Below are 23,800 nucleotides of genomic sequence, written 5' to 3' on the forward strand. Positions count from 1 at the left end.
CCTGTAATAAGTTATTTGTTATCCCTGATGATTCTACTTATTCAATACTTTTTAGATATATGGATGACATCAAGCATTGGAGTATTCTCCCTCATAAGAATAGTGTTCTGATTCAAAGGGATCAACTTTAACTCTACTAGCTCAGCAGAAATTTGGTGGGTGGGCAGATAGAATGAACCAAGTTATTTTCCCATCTTGCAGCTGGCGGGAGCTGTATATTTCGATTTTCACCTGCGCTGCAGAACAGGTGGCAAGGTTACCCACCAAAACCTCGCACGGCCCTTTTTAACACATGCATGTCAGTTCCCGATAACAGTGTGGGACCAGACTGCAAATTTTTACTAGGTGGCCTGAGTGGAAGTTCTCCTCTGGGGTCCACAAAGAAAGCTTAGGGCTTTCCTGCCATGGAGCTACACTGCCACCACCAACACCCACCACCACTGCCCCCTCCACCCGATTATGAGATCTCCAACAACAACAACAACAACTTGTATTTATACAGCACCTTTAACATAGTAGAATGTCCAAAGGTGCTTCACAGGACTGTTACCAAACATACAGGGACAAACAACCAAAAGCTCCATCAAAAAGGTCGGTCTTAAGGAACTTCTTAGAGGAGGAAATAAAGGGAGAGAGGTTCAAAGAAAGAATTCCAGAGCTTAGGGCCTTGGCAGCTGAAGGCATGACCACCAACGTTGGAACAATTACAAATGGGGATACTCAAGAGGCCAAAATTGGAGGAGCCCAACCATCTCAGAGGGTTGTGGGGCTGGAGAAAGTTACAGAGATAGGGAAAGGTGAGGTGGTGGAGAGATTTGAAAACAAAGATGAAAATTTTGATACTGAAGCGTTGCTTCACAGGGAGCTCATGTAGGTCAGTGAATACAGCGGGTGATGGATGAATAGGACTTGGTGTAAATGTGGACATGGGAAAGCCCAGCAGACATCGCCGCCTCTGATCTGCTGGCAGTGATCGGCCTCCAGAATCCATAATTTTCAAGCATTTCCAAGGCTAGCAGGATTTAATGAGGCCTGCAGTGGGTGAGGTCCTTAACCCACGCCACTAATCCCCTGTTACAAACAGGTCCCAAAGTTAAATTTGGGGTCAAAGTATACCAAAAATAAACAGACTCCAAATCTCATCAGTGAGCTAACCTAATGTCTGGTTACTTTTTAAGGTGTAAAGCCCAGGAATAGAGAGAATAGGAGGGACAAACAATTTTTTGTGACATTGCTACTCTTGTCTTTTTTAACTTCTTCACAAATGGAAGAATGTCTGCCAGTGAGTACTTGCATGTATTTGCAATTTTTTTTGTTTTTTAATAGAGCCAACTAGAGAGTAGGTATTGGTTCAATGCTGTGGCATCTCCCAAGGGGAGTAAAGTATTCCGCACTAGCAGAAAGCATACTGGCAGTGCCAACTCAGAATGCCACAAACTGCGAAACGATTACAAATTTATTGGATACTTTCACAACCTGCATTATCACTCCCATCTGTTGGGTATGAATATAGTTAAGAGTACTTATATGGCTGTTTAAATTCATTCTGAAATGCTTGCTAGCAACAATTACATAATTGCAGTGAATTATTACCCATTTGCATCGTGAACATTAAACTCAATTTCACTGAACAAATAGATACAGGTATAAATACTTCTTTATTTATAAGTTAGATACTTATACAAGATATACTCAGTTAAGCTTGAAAATTAGTTTTCAGTAAGGTTAGCCTGACAAATGATATCAGCACAGAGGATTCTTGTGCTGCCACAAAATATGCAACTGCTCAGGAATTCCTGGTAATATATTGGGAAGAAATTCTGCTGGAATGCAAATGGCTTTATGCTGTTATTACTATGACTCACTGCTTTCTTGCAGATAGAAATAACAAAAGTCTAATTGCAGCTGCAAACATCGTAAAATGGGTAACTGGGGTAAAAATGTGTTGATACAAAATGAGTATAAAGATAGAATTATTCAGTTTACAATCTGAAATCAATGGGCACAGATAGAAAAGCTTTTGGACTTCTGTTTACATTCAGTCGGAAAGTAATTGAAGGATACGTTGATAAGGTGAGATGAAATAAGGTGGGAGGAGGCTACTCTGGAGCATAAACACCAGCATAGACCAGTTGGGCTGAATGGCCTGTTTCTGTGCTGTAAATTCTATGTAATTCTATGCATGTAATAAGTAGTTAAGGGACAAGAGAAGGTCATTCAACCCTTCAAGCCCATTATGTCCACAGACCACATACGATCTGCTCTATCATGGACTCTACCCAAACCATTAAATCTCCTGAGAAAATGGTTGCAAAGTTTGTCCATAGTTCTGTGGCCCCAACAGTAAAGCTGGAGCAAATATTTCCAAACTCAAATGCTTCTGAATTATTATCCACGACAGTGCCAGGAGCCAGGTACCAACTATGTCAATCGTGCCATTGCAGAAAGCAACATCAACGTACGTTTTTGAAGTGACTCTGAGCTTGAGGGAAGATGTGAATGGTGGGTCTCCATGGGTGGTAAAGCAATTTTCAGGTTAGACAGATGGAGGAAGTATTTTCTACACTGACAGTACTCTCCCCAGGCTTTTCTTCTCCTCTGCTAGATTCACTCAGATGGAATTTATTGTATAATACAAATCACAGTGATACATCCTCTGACATTTCTAATTGCTCACTTCACTGCTTCTGTGATTTGATAAGAATCTTGAATATAAATGACTGAGACTGGACATTGACTCTACATCAACAGGAGAGAAAATTATATGTGCGAAAGAAGCCTTTACCATATTTGTATTAATTCTAGGAATGTGAGGGCAACTTTATAAAATAACTTACAATGCTAAAAGAGGTAGATTTTGTATTCAGGCACAGAATGAACACAGGGAGTGTGGAAAGTTGGGTAAACACGTCTTAGTGGTGTTTTATGCCCAATTCCTTTTGCTTCTGATATTCCAGTTGGCTGCACTCTGTGTACTGCCCTCAATGCACGAAAAAAAAATTAACTGACACTGATATGAGTTCTCAGCTTGTGCATGGGATATTGCTTCTTGCTTTCAAAGCCCATTTTTAATGGACACAAGAGAAGCTCCATGTGGAATGGAGCTCTTAAAGTGGAAGAGGCTTTGGACTTTTCTTTTTAGTATCGTGTTGTAATGAAAGATTTTCCATATTTCTGAATTTTGTTTTACACACATTTTTGGAATTTTCTTGCTGGAGACAACTTCAGTATACCCATTACATTCGATTTGTCTTAAAGGAATGTGGTATTAAAGGGAATGCAGCACATGGACAGGAAGAGGACTAGGGAACAGAAAGCAAATAGTAGTCCCTGCATGGACTGGTTGGGCTGAATGGCCTGTTTCTGTGACGTATATCCTATTCCCAATGCAAATGAATGACTTTTTCAGATTGGCTCCAAGTGAGTAATGGGTTCCAAGTATCTGTTTTATCTTTTCCATTGATAATTAGAACATAGACTGAATGGAGCACAGTAGCCTGAAGGGGAAAGCAGGATATTCACAGACATGTTAGCAGAGTGGGAAGACAGGCAGCAGGTGCATTTCAGTGCAGAGAAATCTGAAGGAGTACATTTTAGGAAAATGAACAGTGAAAGGATAACAATCCTAAATGGCAAGACTTCTAACACAGTGAGGAAATAAGAAATCTCAGGATGCAGATACATCGATTTTAAAAGGTGGGAATGTATATAGAAAAGAGAAAAAAAATGGTTAATAGTATTCCGGGGATGGTAGGAACTTCGATTTATATAGTGCCTGTCAAGACCCCAGGATGTTCCAAAGCACTTTACAGCCAATGAAGTACTTTTAAAGTGTAGTCATTGTAGCAGTTTAGGAAACTACAATGTATAGGGCACTAAAGGAAGTAATGTTGAATTTGTACAAGACATTGTTGGGCCAGAGTTTACTCTACTAGATTCATTACAATTTTACTGAAAATGAAAGAACGTGACTTAGTACGAGTTAGGACACAGGCAGCAGAGATTTAGATGAGCCCAAGTCTATGGAGGGTGGAAGATGGGATGCTGGTCAGTAGATCATTGTAATAAATACAAGAAATGCTGGAATCACTCAGCAGGTCTGGCAGCATCTGTGGAAAGAGAAGCAGAGTTAACGTTTCGGGTCAGTGACCCTTCTTCGGAACAGTTCTGAAGAAGGGTCACTGACCCGAAACGTTAACTCTGCTTCTCTTTCCACAGATGCTGCCAGACCTGCTGAGTGATTCCAGCATTTCTTGTGTTTGTTTCAGATTTCCAGCATCCGCAGTATTTTGCTTTTAGATCATTGTAATAGTTAAGTCTAGAGGTAACAATGGCATGGATGAAAATTTCAGCAGGAGATGAGCTAAGGTGGGGCAGAGATGGGCAATTTTACAGAAGTGGAAGTATGTGGTCTTGCTGATGGAGCGGACAAGGGGTCGGAAGCTTGGCTCAGGGTCAATTAGGTTCCAAACTATCTGGTTTAGCCTCAGACTGTGGCCAGTAAGGGGGATGGAGTTGGTGGTTAGGGAACAGAGTCTGTGGCAGGAAGCAAAGACAATGGCTTTGGTCTTCCCAATATCTAGTTGGAGAAACATTTCTGCTTAGCCAATACTGGATGTTGGACAGCAGCATGACAAATTAAAGACAGTGGCTGGGGTTGAGAGTGGGGGTAGTGAGGTTGAGATGGGTGTCATCAGCGTACAAGTGGAACCTGCTATATTTTCAGACAATGTGGTCAAGAAGCAGCATGTAGATGAGAAATAGGAGGGATCCAAGGATACATCCTTGGGGGAACTCTAGAGGTAATGGTGCAGGAGTGGAAAGAGAAGACATTCCAGGTGAACCAGGCAAGGGCAGTCCCACCCACCTGGGAGAGAGAGGAGAGATGGAGGGGGGTGCTGTGGTCAAACTTGTCAAAGGCTGCAGACAGGTCGAGAAAAATGATGAAGGATAGTTTACCATGGTCACAGTCACATAGAAGGTCTTTTGTGACTTGGATAAGGGCCATTTCAGCACTGATAGGGGCAAAAATCTGATCGGAGGGGTTCAAACATGGAGTTGCAGGAAAGACAGCCATGGATTTGACAGATGGAAACACAATCAATGAATTTGGAAAAGAAAGGGAGATTGGAGAAAGAGCAGTAGTTGGGAAAGTCAGAGGAATCAAGAGTGGGTTTTTGAGGAGGGGGTGATGATGGCAAATTTGATGGTGAGAGTGACAGTATCTGAGGAGAGGGAACTGTTAACAACATCAGCTAACATGGAGGCTAGGAAGGGAAGTTAGGTAGTCAGCAGTTTATTGGCAATAGAGTTAAGGTAGCAGGATGTGAGTCTCAAACATGATGAGCTGAGAGAGGGCATGAGAGGAAATAGGAGAGAAATAGAGAAAGGTGCGAGTTCAGGGCAGAGGTGAAACTACAGGAAGTTAGGCCCAGTGGGCTAGAGGAAGAGTGGAATGGGGGAAATGTTGTGTGATTGCCTTTAAGAGCGATGTCTCTTTAAGATCTTAGTATGTTAATGAGCTAAGCACCAAGAGTTAGTCTTGTGACCACCCTCTGTAACTGTAACACCAAGAAGCATGTCTTGTAAATAGATAGCTCTGCACTGTATATACTTGTTAGCTGTTAATAAAGCTGTGAGATCTTCAATCAACTGACTCCATGCATTTCATTTATGTTGCATCAGACAACATAAACAGCTTCTTATTACATGGTGGCAGCTGTGGTGAGAGGACAAAATCCAAGATTAAAGATCATAGGAAAACAGATTTAAAACTACCTACAGCTAAAAGAGAGAATGTTAAAAGAAACACTGGCCTAAATAGTGTAAAGAAGAAACTCACCTCCAGCTGTAGAAGACAGAGCTCTGAATGACAGGCTGCAAATCAATCACTGTGAGCGGGCGAGTCAGTCTGCTGTTGGTACAGGAACCCCAGTTTTTAAAAAAAGCATTGAGGTGCTTGCAAAGTTGATTTTTTTTAAAAAAGACACAGTAAAAGAAAAAAAAACAGGGAAAACCCAGTCCCTATCTCAGGCTGATCAACAGATTTCAAAGGATTCCGCTGTTGATTAGGTCAGCTCAATTACAAGAGGGTCTGACAGCAAAAAGTGCGGGAATCCTCTATTCATGACGCTCACAACTAGAGCTACAAAAAGAAACCCATTAAATCACTTCAGCGTGAAGAGCTTTCATTCACTCAGCCAGAGTTTTAAAAACGTAATGAAACCCCTCAAGCGTGAAGAATTGCTTCTTGAATGGCTGTATAAACAAATCCTAGTTAAAACGCACGTGAAATGCCTAGTACGCAGCTGTATAAACAGACAGACTAGAGTGCTGGAAGCTAGATAAATAGACAAGCTGCTACTGTCAATCAAACCAGCCAGTCTAAAGAACAAAGATTTTTTTTAAAGGGAAAACAGTAGAGTCACAGAACCAGGTTTTAAAGCTAGTTTTAAAGCAAAAGAACAGCACGAACATGAATACCAATTTTCCCAGCATGAGCTGGAAAGCCTTGGATATCCTTTCTGAGTTCGATCTATTCCAACAAAGAATGCAGTTATGCTTTACTGATCAAGTAATTGTAGGACCAGAAAAACAGGCTGTAAAAATAATGATAGTGATTGGAAGGGATTGCACAGAATCAATACCTCTGGATTATCTGAACAGGACCAAAAAGATCCTGCAAAGATATTGAAAGTGCTGGAAGATCAGCTCCAATTGAGAGTGAATTTTTGAATTCACCACACAGCCACAGGAATCAATAAACCAGTTTGTTAATAGATGCTGAATTAAGAGCAACGAATGCGATTTTTCAGAAGTTTAGCTGTCAGACCGAATAATGGAGCTGGTGATTATATCAACAGCCATCGAAGCTTTTCAGAAGTACCTCTTGGGGAATAAAAAGGTCACAGCATTGACACACTATTGGAAATATGAAGCAATTTTAGCTGGACAACGGTATCCGCAAGCATTAGGTGCAGCATTATCAGGTCGAAAAGAGCAAGCAAGCTGTGTGGCAAGTGCGGTCTGTCCCACTCATGGCAAAATTGTCCTGCATTTTGAGATCTGTGCAAGGCGTGCAGTGTAAAAGGACACTGGGTTCACCTATGCAGGAATTCTGGCTCCAAAGATGTCGCTAGAAGTCACGGCAGGACACAGGCCAACAGACGACAGGGCAACAACAGCAAGGAAAGTGCCAGCGACCTGCCTAAACGCAAGCAAACACATGAATCCACAGCAAAACAGATCTCAGAAAAGACCCAGAGAGAAGTAATTTTCAGCCAGAAGATGAACAGGCGTTCCACATTGTGAACCTCATACATCATGTTGATGAAGTCAAACAAATGGAAGCTTTCGCCACTATTAATATCATGTGCCCAAAGAAAGCTGGCAAACACATACACTCAGGGTCAAGATTGACCCCGGCGTTAATGCAAATATCCTACTAATCCAAATCCTCAAATATATGTACCGGAGTCGATCAAAATCAATGATACAACCAACAACTGCCAAGTTATCTGCATACGACGGGTCACGCATCCTATGCAGTAATGCATTAACAATGTAATGCAGATATGGCTATTGGGCATGGAAATCACAAACATTCTATCTAGTAGATACGAGGGTACCAGCAGAGGCAGGACTACCAGCGTGTAAGGGCCTCAACATCATAACCATCCACAACAGCATTGCCAAGGGGAAATCTCCAAGGACTGGAACCCGCTCGCAGACTCTGACCAGCATCAAATGGTGCAGTCTGGAAACCCAGCAACAGCACAAATATGCCTCGCTGTCACTTCTGCTCTATAGAGAACCGCCAGCACCACAATGAGCCAGAACAGGCAGGTCTCTCCATGAGACCGAGTACTCTTCCCCCAACAAGTCCTCGACCTTCAGCCCCAAGCCTTCAGACAGAGGAGGAATGAATGGAAGCACTGTCTGTTGGATCTTCCAGATGAGGTGCCAAAGCTTTCCAAGAACGACAAGGCCTCAAAAGTGGTCATCTCGAGAAAAGCAACAGAGTATGTTAGCAGGCTGAAGGCAAAGCAACAGAAACTGAATGCAGGGAGGGAGAAACTTCAGAAATAACAGCAACTGATAAGACGCAAACTTCCCGAGCAAGAGTCGTCAAACCACCAAGGCGATTTATGGACTTTGAGCCTCTGTATCTGTATACTTCTATATTCATGTGTAAATAATTTTGATATCAAATCTTATATGTTTTTACTTATAGCATAGGAGACTTGTCTTTGGAAAGAAGGAGGATGTTGTGTGATTGCCTTTAAGAGTGGTGTCCCTTTAAGATCTTGGTATGCTAATGAGCTAAGCACCAAGACATAGTCATGTGACCACCTGCTAGATTCACTCTGTAACTGTAACACCAAGAGGCAAGTCCTGTAAATAGATAACTCTGCAATGTATATACTTGTTAGCTGTAAATAAAGCTGTTTGAGATCTTCAATCAACTGAACTCCACGCATCTCATTTATATTGCATCAGACAACATAAAGAGTTTCTCATTACAGGAGAGGCAGCTGAACGGTGGTCTCAATCTTAGTCCACGAGCTCCTCACACTTGTTGGTGAGGGTGGATGGGGCAGGGGAAAGGAGTTTAAGAAGTTGGTATGTAGTGAAGAAGGGAAGCTGGGGAATATCTTTGCATTTCAGGACAATCCTGACATAGTTTTGGTAGCAGTTAGGCAAGTTAGCCCAAAATCTGTCATTGGGAAAATGCTAGAATCCATTATTAAGGAAGTACTAGCAAGGCAGTTAGGAAATCATAATGCAATTAGGCAGAGTAAACATGATTTTATGAAAGGGAAATTGTGTTTGACGAATTTATTAGAGTTGTTTGAGGATGTAACAGATTGGTTGGGATCCTTCCATTTATGAAAGATGACGGACATGCAGCAAACAATCCATTTAGGTGGGGTCTCTTCTCCTGGTGCACCTGATGACTGTGAAGGTTAATCCTGGGACTGCCACAAATGCCGCACTTGAAGCTGCCAAGTGACGCTGTGAGTTTCTGTTTTTGGTGTTGGCACCTGTTGCCAAGTGCTGTAGCCACTAGTCGTCATGGTAGTGCAAGGCCACTCCACAGGATGTGTCGCCATTTCCCTCTTTCACCAGCTAGTGACTCCCAGGTGCGATAGTTGACATTTAGAGTCTTCATGTCACGCTTGCAAGCATCCTTGAAGTGGAGCTTTGGGCGCCCCACTGGTCGTCTGGCCCCAGCTACCTCACCATACAGAAGGTCCTTGGGTATGTGATCATCTTCCATCCTGCGGACGTGTCCAATCCGCCGAAGTCACCTCTGTTTGATTAGTGCCAACACACTTGGGAGCTCTGCCTTTGAGAGGAGTGCTGCATTTATGATTTTGTTCTGCCAGGATATACCTATAATGTGCTGCAGACAGCGAAGATGGAAATTATTGAACTTCTTTTTCCTGGTAGCTGTAAGTCTCCCATGTTTCACAACCATACAGCAAGGTGCTGAGAACACAGGCCTTATAAACAATTGGTTGGCTCTAAGGGTCAGCTTGGTGTTATGTTACAAGCAGCGTGGATAAAGAGAAACCAGTGTATGTAGTGCATTTGGATTTCTAAAAGGCATTCGATAAGGTGCTACATAAAAGGTTACTACACAAGTGCTCATGATGGTTGGGGTAACATTCGCATGGATAGAGGATTGGCTAAATAACAGGAAACAAAGAGTCAGGATAAATGGAGCATTTTCAGTTTGGCAAACTCTAACTCATGGAGTGCCACAAGGATCAGTGCTGGGGCCTCAACTATTAATGATTTAATGACTTGGATGAAGGGACGATACAAAGATAGGTAGGAAAGCAACTTGTAAGGAGGACACAAAGTATCTGCAAAGAGCTATAGATAGGTTAAGTCAGTAGGCAAAAATTTGGCAGATGAAGTATAATGTGGGAAAATGTGAGGTTGTCAACTTTGGTGGGAAGAATAGAAAAGCATATTATTTACATGGAGAGAGACTGCAGAATGCTGTAATACAGAGGGATCTGGGTGAACTTCTACATGAATCACAAAAGGTTAGCATGCAGGTACAGCAAGTAATTGGGAAGGCAAATAGAATGTTGGCATTTACTGCAAGGGGGATCGAGTATAAAAGTAAGGAAGTCTTGCTACAACTGTACAGGGCATTGGTGAGTCAGCACCTAAAGTACTGCATACAGTTTTGGTTTCCTTACTTAAGGAGGGATATACTTGCATTGGAAGCAGTGCAGAGAAGGTTCAGTAGCTTGATTCCTCGGATGAAGGGGTTGCCTTAGGAGGAAAGGTTGAGCAGGTTGAGCCTATACTCAGTTTAGAAGAATGAGAGGTGATTTTATTGAAACATATAATATTCTGAGGGGGCTTGACAGTGCAGATGCTGAGGATGTTTCTCCTCATGGAAGAATCTAGAACTAAGGGGCATAGTTTCAAAATAAGAGGTCCCTTATTTAATATGGAAATGAGGAGGAATTTCTTCTATCAGAGGGTCGTTAATCTTTGGAATTCTCTTCCCCAGAGGGTAGTGGACGCTGGTCCGTTAATATATTCAAAGCTGAGTTAGACAGATTTTTGATCTACGAGGGAGTCAAAGGATATGGGGAGCAGGTAGGAAAGTGGAGTTAAGGCCACAATCAGATGAGCCATGATCTCATTGAATGGCGGAGCAGGCTTGAGGGGCTGAATGGCCTACTCCTGCTCCTTATGATCTCGTGAGGAGAGCAGGACCCAGTACAGCTTTACATGGTCCAGGCAGATCTGGCAATGAATGGCTAAACCAGTATTTGAAAAGAAAGAATGTAAAAAAAACCAAGGTAATGGCAATGAAGTGAGAGTAGAGAAGATAGTAATTGAAGAGCTAGCAATGACTTTAGTTTCATTTGGCCAAAAGGCCTCCTTCTGTTTGATAAACTACTTCACCACCATGGAATCTGTATGGAGTTTGTATTCTGTGTAATCAATTTCGTATTAACAAAACATAGATCACTTTTGTAATAACTAAACATATATCCTTGGTTATATAACTTATAATATCTTTATATGATCACCTTGTAGTATTAATCGAACAACTATACAGTAATTAACTTGCACAAGGATGTTTAACACTATAAATCCTAAAAACTGTCAAGCTTTGCAAAACTGTTTGGTAAACGCATCATTCTGTCCGTAATACAATTAACAAAATATGAAATTGCTAACATAGCAATACTTGCAGCTTACTAACAAGTTACCCAATCATGGTCATGAAATAAGAAACTGTCTCTTCTCATCAGGGACTCCTTAGAATCTTTAGCCCGAGAACAGAACAGGAATATAAGATAACAGCTCAAGTTTGCTGATTGAGCCTTGAAAGAAGATGATCAAGTGGAAAACAATCCATGCCCATTGTCACGGGCCGATGATTGGTCAACCAAAGGGGTATGGCATCCTGAAGACCACTCAACCTATCTTTGTCCTGAAAGGTTGGAGATAAGGGTGGATTACTCTTCTTCTTTTGTCTGAAAAACACTCAATGTCTCATTGACCACCCCACACTTTGAAAAGGCCTCAATAGGGCAAACACCTGTGTCAATATCACCCTCAGCATCCACTCTCAAAAGTGGCATAAAAGAGGGACCATTTGTAGAGTCAAGTTGTAGAGCATCAGGACAGAAGGAAAGGCTAGCCCTGGAAAGAGTCCAGGTAGCAGCAGCCACACGGAAAGAGGATCTGGGATTCGAACACAGGAAACCCCAGGTAAGGTAACAAAGGGCTACCGAATAGCAGATATCCCAGCTGGGGTGAAAAATTCCTTCAAGACTCTAAACAAGTGAACATGAACTCTACCCACAGCAGCATGGATGATAAAATTCTTATTCTGTACTGCAAGCTACTGCTAAGGCACATATAGGTGCTGACCTTCGTGTAATACTTAGTAAAATACCACAGAACCATATTGGAGTCACATGAATCATTAGGAAAGGGGCAGAAATACTCAACGTTTTCCATTATTTCTTTAATTCTATGTCATCATAGTCCACAGTGTTTATATTGCAACCTCTTCAGAAACAACAAGTGTGATCCCTTTTATTGACATCATGAAGCAAACTCAGCAGGTTAAAACAAATCAGAAAGAACACACCAAACCAGATATAACTGCAGACATACTTCCCTTTTAATGTTTTTTTTTGTTAAATCACACTTATTCACATTAGAGCATTCTCTTGAGCAATTTTTTTGAAAAAAAAATCAAAATCTAGGTGAAGGCCCAAGAGTCATAATACAGGACACAGCTAGGGTTGAGATGAAGACGACAAGGCAAATCAAAAATTAATTAGGTGCCACCAAGGGTTTTAAAAGGCTGTAGATTATATAAGTAAGGGAAGGTTGAGCGAGGTAAAGAGTTCTACAGTTCTTAGTTCTGGGAAAGAATAGAGATATGGAGGAGGAAGTGCAAATAGGATGTTATATCTTTAGTGGAACGAGAGAGAAAAGTTGGGAAGAGCAATAACACTGGATGAAATGATGAAAAGGGATATAATAGACAAACAGTAGCTGAAGTTTGCAGGTGACAAAATGATACATTTGAATTCCCTAATAATGTCCCCCAAAGCAAATTTCAACTGCTGAGATGGACTTGTCACTCGCTGTTTTCATGGGACAGCGATGCATCAAATAATTTACAACACCTCCCCATGAATAGAACTATCACAAAGTGTACTTAATTGTATTGCAAGTAAAATGTGATATTGTAAATAATTACAAATCGCTGTCTATTAATGGATATTAGGAACTGAAAGTCAGCTTGCCACTTTTTCTGCATGCAAAAAAAACATGGGCATGCTAGGAGTTTCATCATTGATGTTTTCTGAAGAAGAAAGTTAATTGAAGAATAGTTAATGTTACTGTATCATAAGACATAAGGAGAGGAAAATGGACTTCGATCTTAAAAAATATATGCCTGATTTATATTTTAGAAGGTTTGAGAGAAGCCACTCAAAATACAGACTGGCAGGTCCAAAATCAGACAAGTGGGAACCTTGTGTTATACTGGAATTCTTGTGTTATACTGAACATTCCTGTAATATAGTAGCTAGACAATTGAACAATTGTCCCTAACTAAATTCAAAGAACATTATTTCTTTCATGGTCTGTAACTGCAACTCAAGCAGATGTTTGAAAACAAAACAGGAAGGTTTAACAGTTTTTGTTGCAGCTCATTTTTCAATGATGATCTTCAGATTACATATTCTAATTGGGTCAGAACTGGCAATACCATATAGTGTAATTGCACTTTTCTGTGTAAGGCAAGAAAGAATGGACTAAAAAGAAATCCAGCTTTGAAACATACTTGATGAAGTAATCTCTGCCGTCCTTAGTAGTCGCCATCTCCCATCCATAGGGAAGCCCCTGAGAACAGTTCCAGCTCGATGGAGAAGGTAACCAGCCCGAAGACTTGGTTCTGTGGCTAGAAATTTAAAAAATAAATTGATTAAGTTAAAAGTTTAAATATCAATTTTTCTTTACTGTTAGTTTCACACTTCAGCAGCCATGAAAAAGGCTAATAAAGGGTGCAGTATGATGAAGTGCCAGGAGCAATACCTTGCTAACATCATTTAGTGAACAGAGTAATTTACCTTGTATTTTTAGGAGACCATCATCTATGACTAATGACGCCAAACTTTCAGTGAGCCATAAAAATGCTTGTTATACACAGAGTCCAGAATTCTCAAGTCTATCCAAGTACAGAGTACTGTAAGGGCAGAATTAATCACCAAGTTTCCTTACATTACCCTCATTACATTTCAAAAGTACTTTGTTGGTTAAGTGCTTTGAGACATCCTGCAGTTATAAAGGCATTATATAAATAGAAGTTATTTCTTTTCTTTCTCTAAGCATGCAAATATTCTATAAGAACACATTTTAGGCAAATTTAATTACACTAACTCATATATACTGTCTTTGAACAAAAAACATTTTCACCAACTTTTCTAACCATGACTCATTTTCTCTTTACATGCTCCTTCATTAGTTTGGCACATTAACTTTTTTATTACTCCCTTACTTAAAAAGCACAATTTCACATCTCTCAAACATAATGGAATTCAACACATTAGTCTAGAAACATTAAAATGTTTTAGTGGAATTATATGCACAGTTAAGAATAATTAGTATGCTTGCTTTCAACTTCACAAACCATTAAATGTCATAAATCAAGCCCTCTTTTATTATTCCTTTGTGTCATTTTATTGGACTTTATCAGCAGTGATATTTTCAATCAAATTTCTAATTCTAACCATATTTACAAGGGTCTGGTTTGTTTTCCTTGCATTTATTGTAATGTTTACACAGCTACAGATACAGAAAGATATACAGACAGATGGACAGATAGATAAGTAAATGGATGAGAGGCTTTCCCCAATGACGCAGTTTGCGGATCTGCTAGCTGGCTTGGAACTGAGCCGCACAGGCCAGAAAGTTCAAAAGTTTAAATCTTGCTTCATGCTGAGTTACCTGATCTCAGACAGGGTGGTGGTAAAGGTACCACGTCATTCCCTTGTCTGAAAGAAAACAAACACAGCTAAAACTCCTAGTCCAATTGTTTTCCAGCGCCTGCTGCTACAAAATGAGTATGCATGGACATTAAGTGGGGATGGGATCAGATTTGGTTGCAATGCCTTCCACAGTTGAATATCCTGTGGACTGTCTAGGTCCACTTAAATAATAATCATTTTGCCAAGGTGCCAGACCAGAACTAGTGTCTATGAAATCATATCCTAGCATCAGTCTAAAAATGCGATAAAAATTGAGAGGCCAGAAAAAAAGGATGACAGAAAGTATTCAATAAATTGTAAATTTCTCGAATTAATATTTTGAACTGAAGCTCCAGCGTTTTTTTAGCATCTATGTTGGAAAGCATATCGAATCTTTGAATTATTGTGTAGCTAAATAACAGATGCTCCATTTTAAAGGATATTGTGTAACATATTTGGTATTGGTTGTTACTGTTTAGACTTTTTCTAAACACTTCTTCTCGTGTAAATGTCTTGATGAGAGTTTCTGTAAGCTGTCTAAAGTCTCTCTAGATCTAACATTTGTGTCTGTTCACTGCCACATCAGTTAGCATAGCTCAGAACTAACAATTAATCTCAGTCATGATTTTCTACAGAATATGTTGGATGCCCACTACATCTACTGTTATATTAGATAACAGAAAATATCACACTATTAGCTAATTTTAACTTAGGAACAGAATAGATGATTCAGTCTCTTGTGTCTGTTCTGGCATTCAATTAGATCATGGCTGATCTGTACTTGAACTCCATTTACTAGCTTTGGTTTCATCTCCCTTCTGTATTCTTCTCACATAATGTTGTGAAGGGAATGATCATTTATTAAATTGTCAATGGGTATATAGGAGTTGCAAATATTCCGGAATAGCTGGATCTTTATAAAACATATATGAAGATGATAGAAGCTGGAGGAATAAAAGTGGCAAATTACATCTGGCACAAAGTTCTGAACAGGTTGTATTTTGCACATTAAGCTCAGTTGACCAGTTTCTCCGAAATCTACAGAATACTGAATTTTCAATGTTTTATGACCTATAAATTCAGTCATGAAACGCCCTTTTTTTTCAGGCATACTGAGTCCCCAACATGACAGGCAAGACACGTGCATATTTACAGCCAGAAGTGCACCGCCTGACCTATTGGTGAAAGAAAGATAATAGGTGTCCTGGACTCACACTTGAAACAGGTATTAGGACCTTTGCAGATGTACTTATCTAGCTTCCCCTTAAATGCAACTATGCTATTTGCCTCAACTACTCCATGTAGTAGAGTTCCACATTCTGACCAGTCCCTGAGTACATAGGATTCTCCTCTATTTTGTATTGGATTTATTAGTGACTATCCTATATTTATGACCTAGTTTTGGACCCTATCTGCACACCCCACCACGTGTGGAAACATCTTCTTTACATCTACACTATCGAAGTATGACAAGCACCTTAGTTACCCCAACAGGTTTGGTTAGAATTTGTTTAGTTAGTTTGGTGTGTATTCTCCTATTCCAAAAGGATATTCAAATTCAGATTACCTCATCTATATAATCAGTAGCATGAACATCCAAAGAAGGAAAATAATATTGCAAGGCACCACTTTGCTGCTTTTTCCCCTATCATAGCACTGAAGAGGTCATATCATGAAATGGAAGTAACTATTTTCCTCTACTGCTTAGTAAAAGAACAAGATACCACCAAAGGTAATATGACTCCTGATTACCACCATAATGAAGATCAACTCCTTTGAGTGTCTATTGAGAAGTGGTAAAACTAGACTGAAGATAACACCTCCAAAGAACACACATTGCTCTCACGTTGCTCAAATCTTGCCCTACACCCGGTGCCCAGCAAGCCCTTGACCAATTTTTCCTCTTTGACTTAAGACCTCTACCAATGAGTGATATGGCCTTGTCAACCCTCAATACGTAGTGCAATGTACAGAACAATACAAGATCCCCAATGTACATTGGATAAGAAGAGTTGTTGTTGCAGAGTAAATATATTATCAAAATCACTTTGTGAACTACCAACCACAAATTGAACAAACAAAAGAAGTTCCCCACTGCTGGATTGCTGACCTGTGTCTTTTTGATCTTGTTTTGTTCCTACCCACCTCACCTGTTTTGCTTTCATGTGTTAGTTGTTATGGGCTCTCCCTGTTTCTAACTCATGTGTAACACTAAGTGACAGGATACACTGTGCACATCAATGGTCATGAATTAACAAGAGGATATTATACACTTTTCACAACTGGAACTTGTTATTTTAAACACTTCTGAACATATTTTACAAGCATTACTGCTGGGGCTGCACAGAAATGACAGAGAATATTAGTATATGCCTGAGCAAATTTCAAATAGACTAAAGATACATCTCAAGGGGAGTTGGTTCATGCAGAATCCCCTTTTATCTCTGCAATGTGAGTTTAAATCCAGCTCAGAGTGATGGAATGAATGATTCTTCTGTCTATTTACTGAAAAAGCCAAAATCTTAACCCAGTGTCTTCTAGGTACGTAACCAAAATTTGGTGCTGAACAGTCCCCAAAATTCAACACTAATCTATTACAGAAATCCAAAAATTGCTTTGGCTTCAACAGCGGACTTGAATGCATTCATACTGCATTTCTCTGGTGGTTATCTTAATAGCGGCATTAATCTGTTTATATAAAATAGGTTAAAGCTTTCATTAAAATGGCAGACAAAAGAATATCATATGAATACATTAATGCGTTCAGCCACTGTTTTCACAAAAAGTAATTTCTAGGCTACAATCCTATTTAGAAAGTTTAAAAGGATGGCTGATGAGGGAAATAGTAATGTTACGTTGATGCATTCATGGCTGCTTCTCTGCAATTGAATGATATTACTAGGACAGGAAAGCTTTTAACCCATGCTATATCTGACTGGGGAGTGCTCAGTACTGACATGGCTATAAATATAAGGGCATGAGAAAGAGGAGAAGGAGTAGATTATATGGCCATCAAATCTGCTTCGCCATTCAATACAATCATGGCTGATCTTCTGCCTCAAATCCACTTCCTGGCCCACTTCCCATATCCCCGAGATACCAAAAATTGAGCTATCTCAGCCTTGGATATGTTCAAGGATGGAGAATCCACAATCCTTTGGGGAGAGAATTCCAAAAATTCATAACCCAGTGAGTGAAGAAATTTCTGATCTCGGTCTTAAATGATCGACCCATTACCCTGAGACTGTGCCCCTGTGTTCTAGATTCCCCAGCCAGGGGAAACAACCTCTCAGTGTCTACAATATCAAGCCCCTTCAGAATCTTGTATGTTTCAACAAGATCACCTCTCATTCTTCTAAACTCCAGAGAGTATAAGTCCAATTTACTCAGCCACTTATCATAGAACAACACTGGTCACCTCAGGGACCAATCTACTGAACCTTCGCTGTAACGCCTCAAAGGTAAGTATATCTAACCTTCCTTAGATATGCAAACTAAAACTGCACACTCCAGGTGTGGTCTCACCAAAGACCTATACAATAGCAGCAAGACTTGCTTATTCTTGCACTCCAACCCCCTTGCAATAAAGACCAACATGCCATTTGCCTTCTTAATTGCTTGCTGTACCTGCATGCTAACCTTTCTGTGTTCCTTGCAAGAGTACATCCAAGTTTCTCTGAACATCACTGTTTAAAAGTTTCATGCCTTTTAAGAAATAGTCTGCTTTTCTATTCTTACTACCAAAGTGAATAACCACACATTTCCCTACATTATACTCCATCCGCCCGCCACCTTGTTGCCAATTCATTTAACCTGTCTATATCTCTTTGCAGACTCTTTGTGCCCTCCTCACAGCTTACATTCCCACTTAGCTTTGCATTATCAGAAAACTTGGATACATAACTCTTGGTCTCTTTGTCTAAATAATTAATATCAATTGTAAATAGCTGAAGCCCCAGCACTGATCCTTGAGGCATGCCACTAGTTACAGCCTGCCAATTAGAAAATGCCCCGTTTTCCCTACTGTCCGCTTCCATTCTATTAACCAATTTTCTATCCATGCTAATATATTACCTCCTACTCCATGAGTATTAACCTTTTGTTTGACACCTTATCGAATGCCTTTTGGAAATCCAAGCAAACTACATCTACTGCCTCCCCTTTATCCACCTTACTAGCTACATCCTCAAAAAATTCTAATAAATTTGTCAAACACGATTTCCCTTTCATAAAACCATATTGATTTTGTCTGATCATACTATGATCTTCTAAGTACATTGTTAAGACTTCCTTAATAACCAGATTCCAGCATTTTCCCGAAGACCGATATCAGGCCAACTCGCCTGTAGTTCCATTTTCTCTCTCCCTCCTTTCTTGAATAGCAGTGTTATATTTGCTAACTTTAAATGTGCTGGGACCATTCTAGAATCTAGGAAATTGGAAAATCATGACCAGCGCATCCACTATCTCTGCAGCTATCTATTTTAGAACAATAGGATGCAGACCATCAGGTCCTGGGGATTTGTCAACTTTTAGTCCCTTAAGTTTGTCTGGTACTTATTCTCTGCGGATAATAATTACTTAAAGATGGAAAAACCTTTTTGCCTCATGTTACGACCTCAGTGAGACTGTTAACATTAAAAGTACAAGCTACGAAACCCCAGACAAATTTCAAGAATTAAACAATATTTCATGTTTTAAGACTTTTATGATAACAACTAAATTAAAAGAAATCCACATTAACTAAACAGTACTCTGCAAGTAGCTAGTACCCCAAATTACAAACAAAGGTATTTTCTTATTAAAATACTTGAAAACCTCACACCACACATACACATTACACAGTCTTTTTTAATGGCGAAATCTTTGCGGTTAAAAGCCCCAAACTCCCCCCAGTTTCAATGGGTTAAATCTCCCAGACCTTTTTCAAAGTCAATGTTCGCTTCGCTCACCTCTCCGAGCACTTTCGACCTGGACATCCATAAATAAGGAGATTCCTGTGATCCTGTTAGACTTTTACCTCTCTGCAACATCAGCTTTCAAAACAGTTTCAAGTTTTTAAAAATTCATTCGTTGGATGTAGGCATCGCTGGCTAGGCCAGCATTTATTGCCCATCCGTAATTGTACTTGAAAAGGTAGTGGTGAGCTGCCTTCTTGAATCGCTGCAGTCCTTGGGGTGTAGGTACACCAGCAGTGCTGTTAGGAAGGAACTTCCATGATTTTGACCTAGCAACAGTGAAGGAATGGCAATATTGTTCCAAGTTAGGATAGTGTGTGGCTTGGAGGGGAGCTTGCAGGTGATGGCGTTCCCATGTATCTGCTGCCTTGTCCTTCTAGGTGGTAGAGGTTGCGTGTTTGGAAGGTAATCCTGAAGGAGCCATGATGATTTTCTGGAGTGCATCTTGTAGATGGTACACACTTCTGCCACTGTGCGTCAGTGGTGAAGGGAGTGAATGTTGAAGGTGGTGGATGGGTGTCAATCAAGCAGGATGCTTTGTCCTGGATCTGTCGAGCTTCTTGAGTGTTGCTGGAGCATCACACTCCTGACTTGTGCCTTGTAGATGGTGGACAGGCAGTGCAGAGTCAGACGGTGTGTTCCTCGCTGTCAGAATTCCCAGCCTCTGACTTGTTCTTGTAGTCACAGCATTTATGTGGCTGCTGCAGTTCAGTTTCTGGTCAATGGTAACCCCAAGATGTTGCTAGTGCGTGATTCAGCAATGGTAATGCCATTGAACATCAAGGGGAGATGGTTAGATTCTCTATTGTTTGAGATGGTTGTTGCCTGGCATTTGTGTGGCACAAATGTTATTTGCCACTTATCAGCCCAAGCCAGGATGTTGTCCACATCTTGCTGGGCATGGGCTGCTTCAGTTTCTGAGGAGTCATGAATGGTGCAGAACACTGTGCAATCATCAGCAAGCATCCCCACTACTGACCTTATGATGGAGGGAAAGTAATTGATGAAACAGCTGAAGATGGTTGGGCCTAGGACACTACCCTGAGGAACTCCTGCAGTGATGTCCTGGGACTGAGATAATTGACCTCCAACAACCACAACCATCTTCCTTTGTGCTAGGTATGACTCCAGTCAGCGGAGAGTTTTCCCCCTGATTCCCATTGACTTCAGTTTTGCTTGGGCTCCTTGATGCCATACTCAGTCAAATGTTGCCTTGATGTCAAAAGCAGTCACTCCCACCTCACCTCTTGAGTTCGGTTCTTTCGTCCATGTTTGAACTAAGGCTGTAATGAGGTCAGGAGCTGAGTGGCCCTGGCGGAACCCAAACTGAACATCAGTGAGCAGGTTATTACTGAGCAAGTGCCGCTTGATAGCACTGTTGACGACCCCTTCCATCACTTTGCTGATGATCGAGAGTAGGCAGATAGGGCGGTAATTGACCAGGTTGGATTTATCTTGCTTTTTGTGTACAGGACATACCTGTGCAATTTTCCACATTGTTGGGTAGATGCCAGTGTTGTAGCTGTACTGGAACAGCTTGGCTAGAGGCGCAGCTAGTTCTGGAGAACAGGTTACTATTGCCGGAATGTTGTCGGGCCCGATTGCCTTTGCAGTATCCAGTGCCTTCAGTCGTTTCTTGACATTATGTGGAGTGAATTGATTTGGCTGAAGACTGGCATCTGTGATGCTAGGGAACTTCAGGAAGAGGCTGAGATGGATCATCCACTCGGCAGTTCTGGCTGAAGATTGTTGCAAATGCTTCAGCCTTGTCTTTTGCACTGATGTGCTGGGCTCCCCCATCATTGAGGATGGGGATCTTTGTGGAGCCTCCTCCTCCTGTTAGTTGTTTAATTGTCCACCACCATTCCCGACTGGACATGGCAGGACTGCAGAGCTTAGACCTGTTCCGTTGGTTGTGGGATCGCTCAGCCCTGTCTATTGCATGCTGCTTCCGCTATTTGGCATGCAAGTAGTCCTATGCTGTAGCTTCACCAGGCTGACAACATATTTTTAGGTATGCCTGGTGCTGCTCTTGGCATGCCCTCCTGTACTCTTCATTGAACCAGGGTTTGTCCCTCAGTTTGATGGTAATGGTAGAGTGGCGAATATGCCAGGCCATGAGGTTACAGATTGTGGTCGAATACAATTCTGCTGCTGTTGATGGCTCACAGTGCCTCATGGACGTCCAGCTTTGAGTTGCTAGATCTGTTCGAAATCTATCCCATTTAGCATGGTAGTTGTGCCACACAACACAATGTTGTGTATCCTCAATGTGAAGACAGGACTTCGTCTCCACAAGGACTGTGTGGTGGTCACTCCTACCAATACTGTCATGGACTGATGCATTTGTGACAGGTAGATTGTTGAGGATGAGGTCAAGTAGGTTTTTCCCTCTTATTGGTTCCCTCACAACCTGCCACAGGTCCAGTCTAGCAGCTGTCGTTTAGGACTCAGCCAGCTGGACAGGTTGTGGTGTTACCGAGCCACTCTTGGTAATGGACATTGAAGTCCCCCACCCAGAGTACATTCTGTGCCCTTGCTACCCTCAGTGCTTCTTCGAATTGGTGTTCAACATGGAGAAGCACTGATTCATCGGCCAAGGGGGGAAGATAGGTGGTAATCAGCAGGAGGTGTCCTTGTCCCTGATTGACCTATTGCCATGAGACTTCATGGAGTCCAGAGCCAACGTTGAGGACTCCCAGGGCAACTCCCTCCTGACTCTATACTACTGTGCTGCCACCTGATGGGTCTGTCCTGCCTGTGGGACAGGACATACCCAGGAATGGTGATGGTGATGTCAGGGACATTGTCTGTAAGGGATGATTCCATGAGTATGACTATGTCAGGCTGTGGCTTGACTAATCTGTGGGACAGCTCTCCCAATTTTGGCACAAGCTCTCAAATGTTAGTAGGGAGGCCTTTGCACGGTAAACAGGGCTGGGATTGCCATTGTCATTTCCAGTGCCTAGGTCGATGTCAGATGGTCCGTCTGGCTTCATTTCTTTTCTATGACTTCATAGCGGTTTGATACAACTAAGTGGCTTGATAGGCAATTTCAGAGGGCATTTAAGAGTCAACCACATTGTTCTGGATCTGGAGTCACAGGTAGGCCATACCAGGTAAGGACAGCAGATTTCCTCCCCTAAAGGATATTAGTGAACTAGATGAGTTTTTACACCAATCGACAATGATTTCATGATCACCATTTGACTAGCTTTTAATTCCAGATTTATTAATTGAATTCATATTTCACCATCTGCCATGGTGGAATTCTAGCTCAATTCCCCAGATCATTAGCCTGGAACTCTGGATTGCTAGTCCTTATTACTAGGCCACTGCCTTCCCCTCAAGTCTTTGCAGCCTTTTGCTGTATCAGTATTCACAGAGAGCAGGTGTTCCCTCCCCCTCCCTAGAGGTGCCACCACTGGTTTCCTTTCTTACAGACTTCTCTGAGGCTAGCACGGCTGATCTTCTGATGTGTGTGTGCCTTCAGAAAATCTGTTAAATTTCTCTGGACATAAGTCAATAGCTCATTGTCCTTTTGTACTATGCAAAGTCCGGAAGTCTGGTTTCTGCAGAGCCATCTAGGCCTTCCATTTTTCCCAGGTGTCAACAGCAGCCAGGTACATTTGCATCCTCAGAATCACTGACTCCTTGTTCACAATCCAAAAGTCTGGGAGGGTGAAACTCATTGTTCTTCAAGCGTTATACCCCTGTAGTCTCTGTTTTATAAAAAAAAATGATCTGTGATCTCTGTTGTTCTGGTAACCAAGATTTCTGACTTTTCCTTAAGCAGAGTGGATGCGAGGTCACCTGACTTCTTGAACTCCATCTTAAACTTTCAAAAATCACAGTTTTTAAAACATAATCATGTTACAAAGTGCAGCATTCATAACACACAATATTAACATTTCTCAAGTTTCTCTCTACCTCACAACCACATCACATTGGCATTCTTGCTGATCTGACATTAAGTCAGAATACAGCAGGTAACAAGAAACTCAGCTCTGTGGGACAGTGTGCAAATTGATGAGAAGGGGGAGACAGGACCAAAAGTGGGTGGCGCTGATAGTCCCGCTCTGTTCCACAATCCCACTGAAAGCTTGGATCAGCTGGCCAATTACCTGCCAGTAGGCAAGCGAGCTGACCATTCAGCAGTTGGAGGAGGGGGCTGAGGCCAGTTGTCGTGTGGTCAGCTGATGCCGATGGATGTGCTGGCACCATCTTTAAATGGCTGCCAACTCCGGAACACAACCGAAGGCCTCCTTCAGACCTGCTTCAACCACCCCTTAGCGAACTGCTTCAACCACC

The 23,800-nt window shown here is 41.4% G+C and overlaps 1 protein-coding gene across 1 annotated transcript in view; it reads right to left on the reverse strand.

The window, feature by feature from the left end:
• The window catches only part of frmpd4 (FERM and PDZ domain containing 4), a 703,387-nt gene that overhangs the window by 313,934 nt on the left and 365,653 nt on the right, over window positions 1–23,800 (reverse strand). Inside the window, exon 2 of the mRNA XM_068039872.1 lies at window positions 13,349–13,465. Within this exon, the coding sequence (XP_067895973.1) occupies window positions 13,349–13,465 (117 nt within the window). The remainder of the gene's footprint in view (window positions 1–13,348; window positions 13,466–23,800) is intronic.

The sequence above is a fragment of the Heterodontus francisci genome, chromosome 10, assembly GCF_036365525.1.
Source record: "Heterodontus francisci isolate sHetFra1 chromosome 10, sHetFra1.hap1, whole genome shotgun sequence".
NCBI lineage: Eukaryota > Metazoa > Chordata > Chondrichthyes > Heterodontiformes > Heterodontidae > Heterodontus > Heterodontus francisci.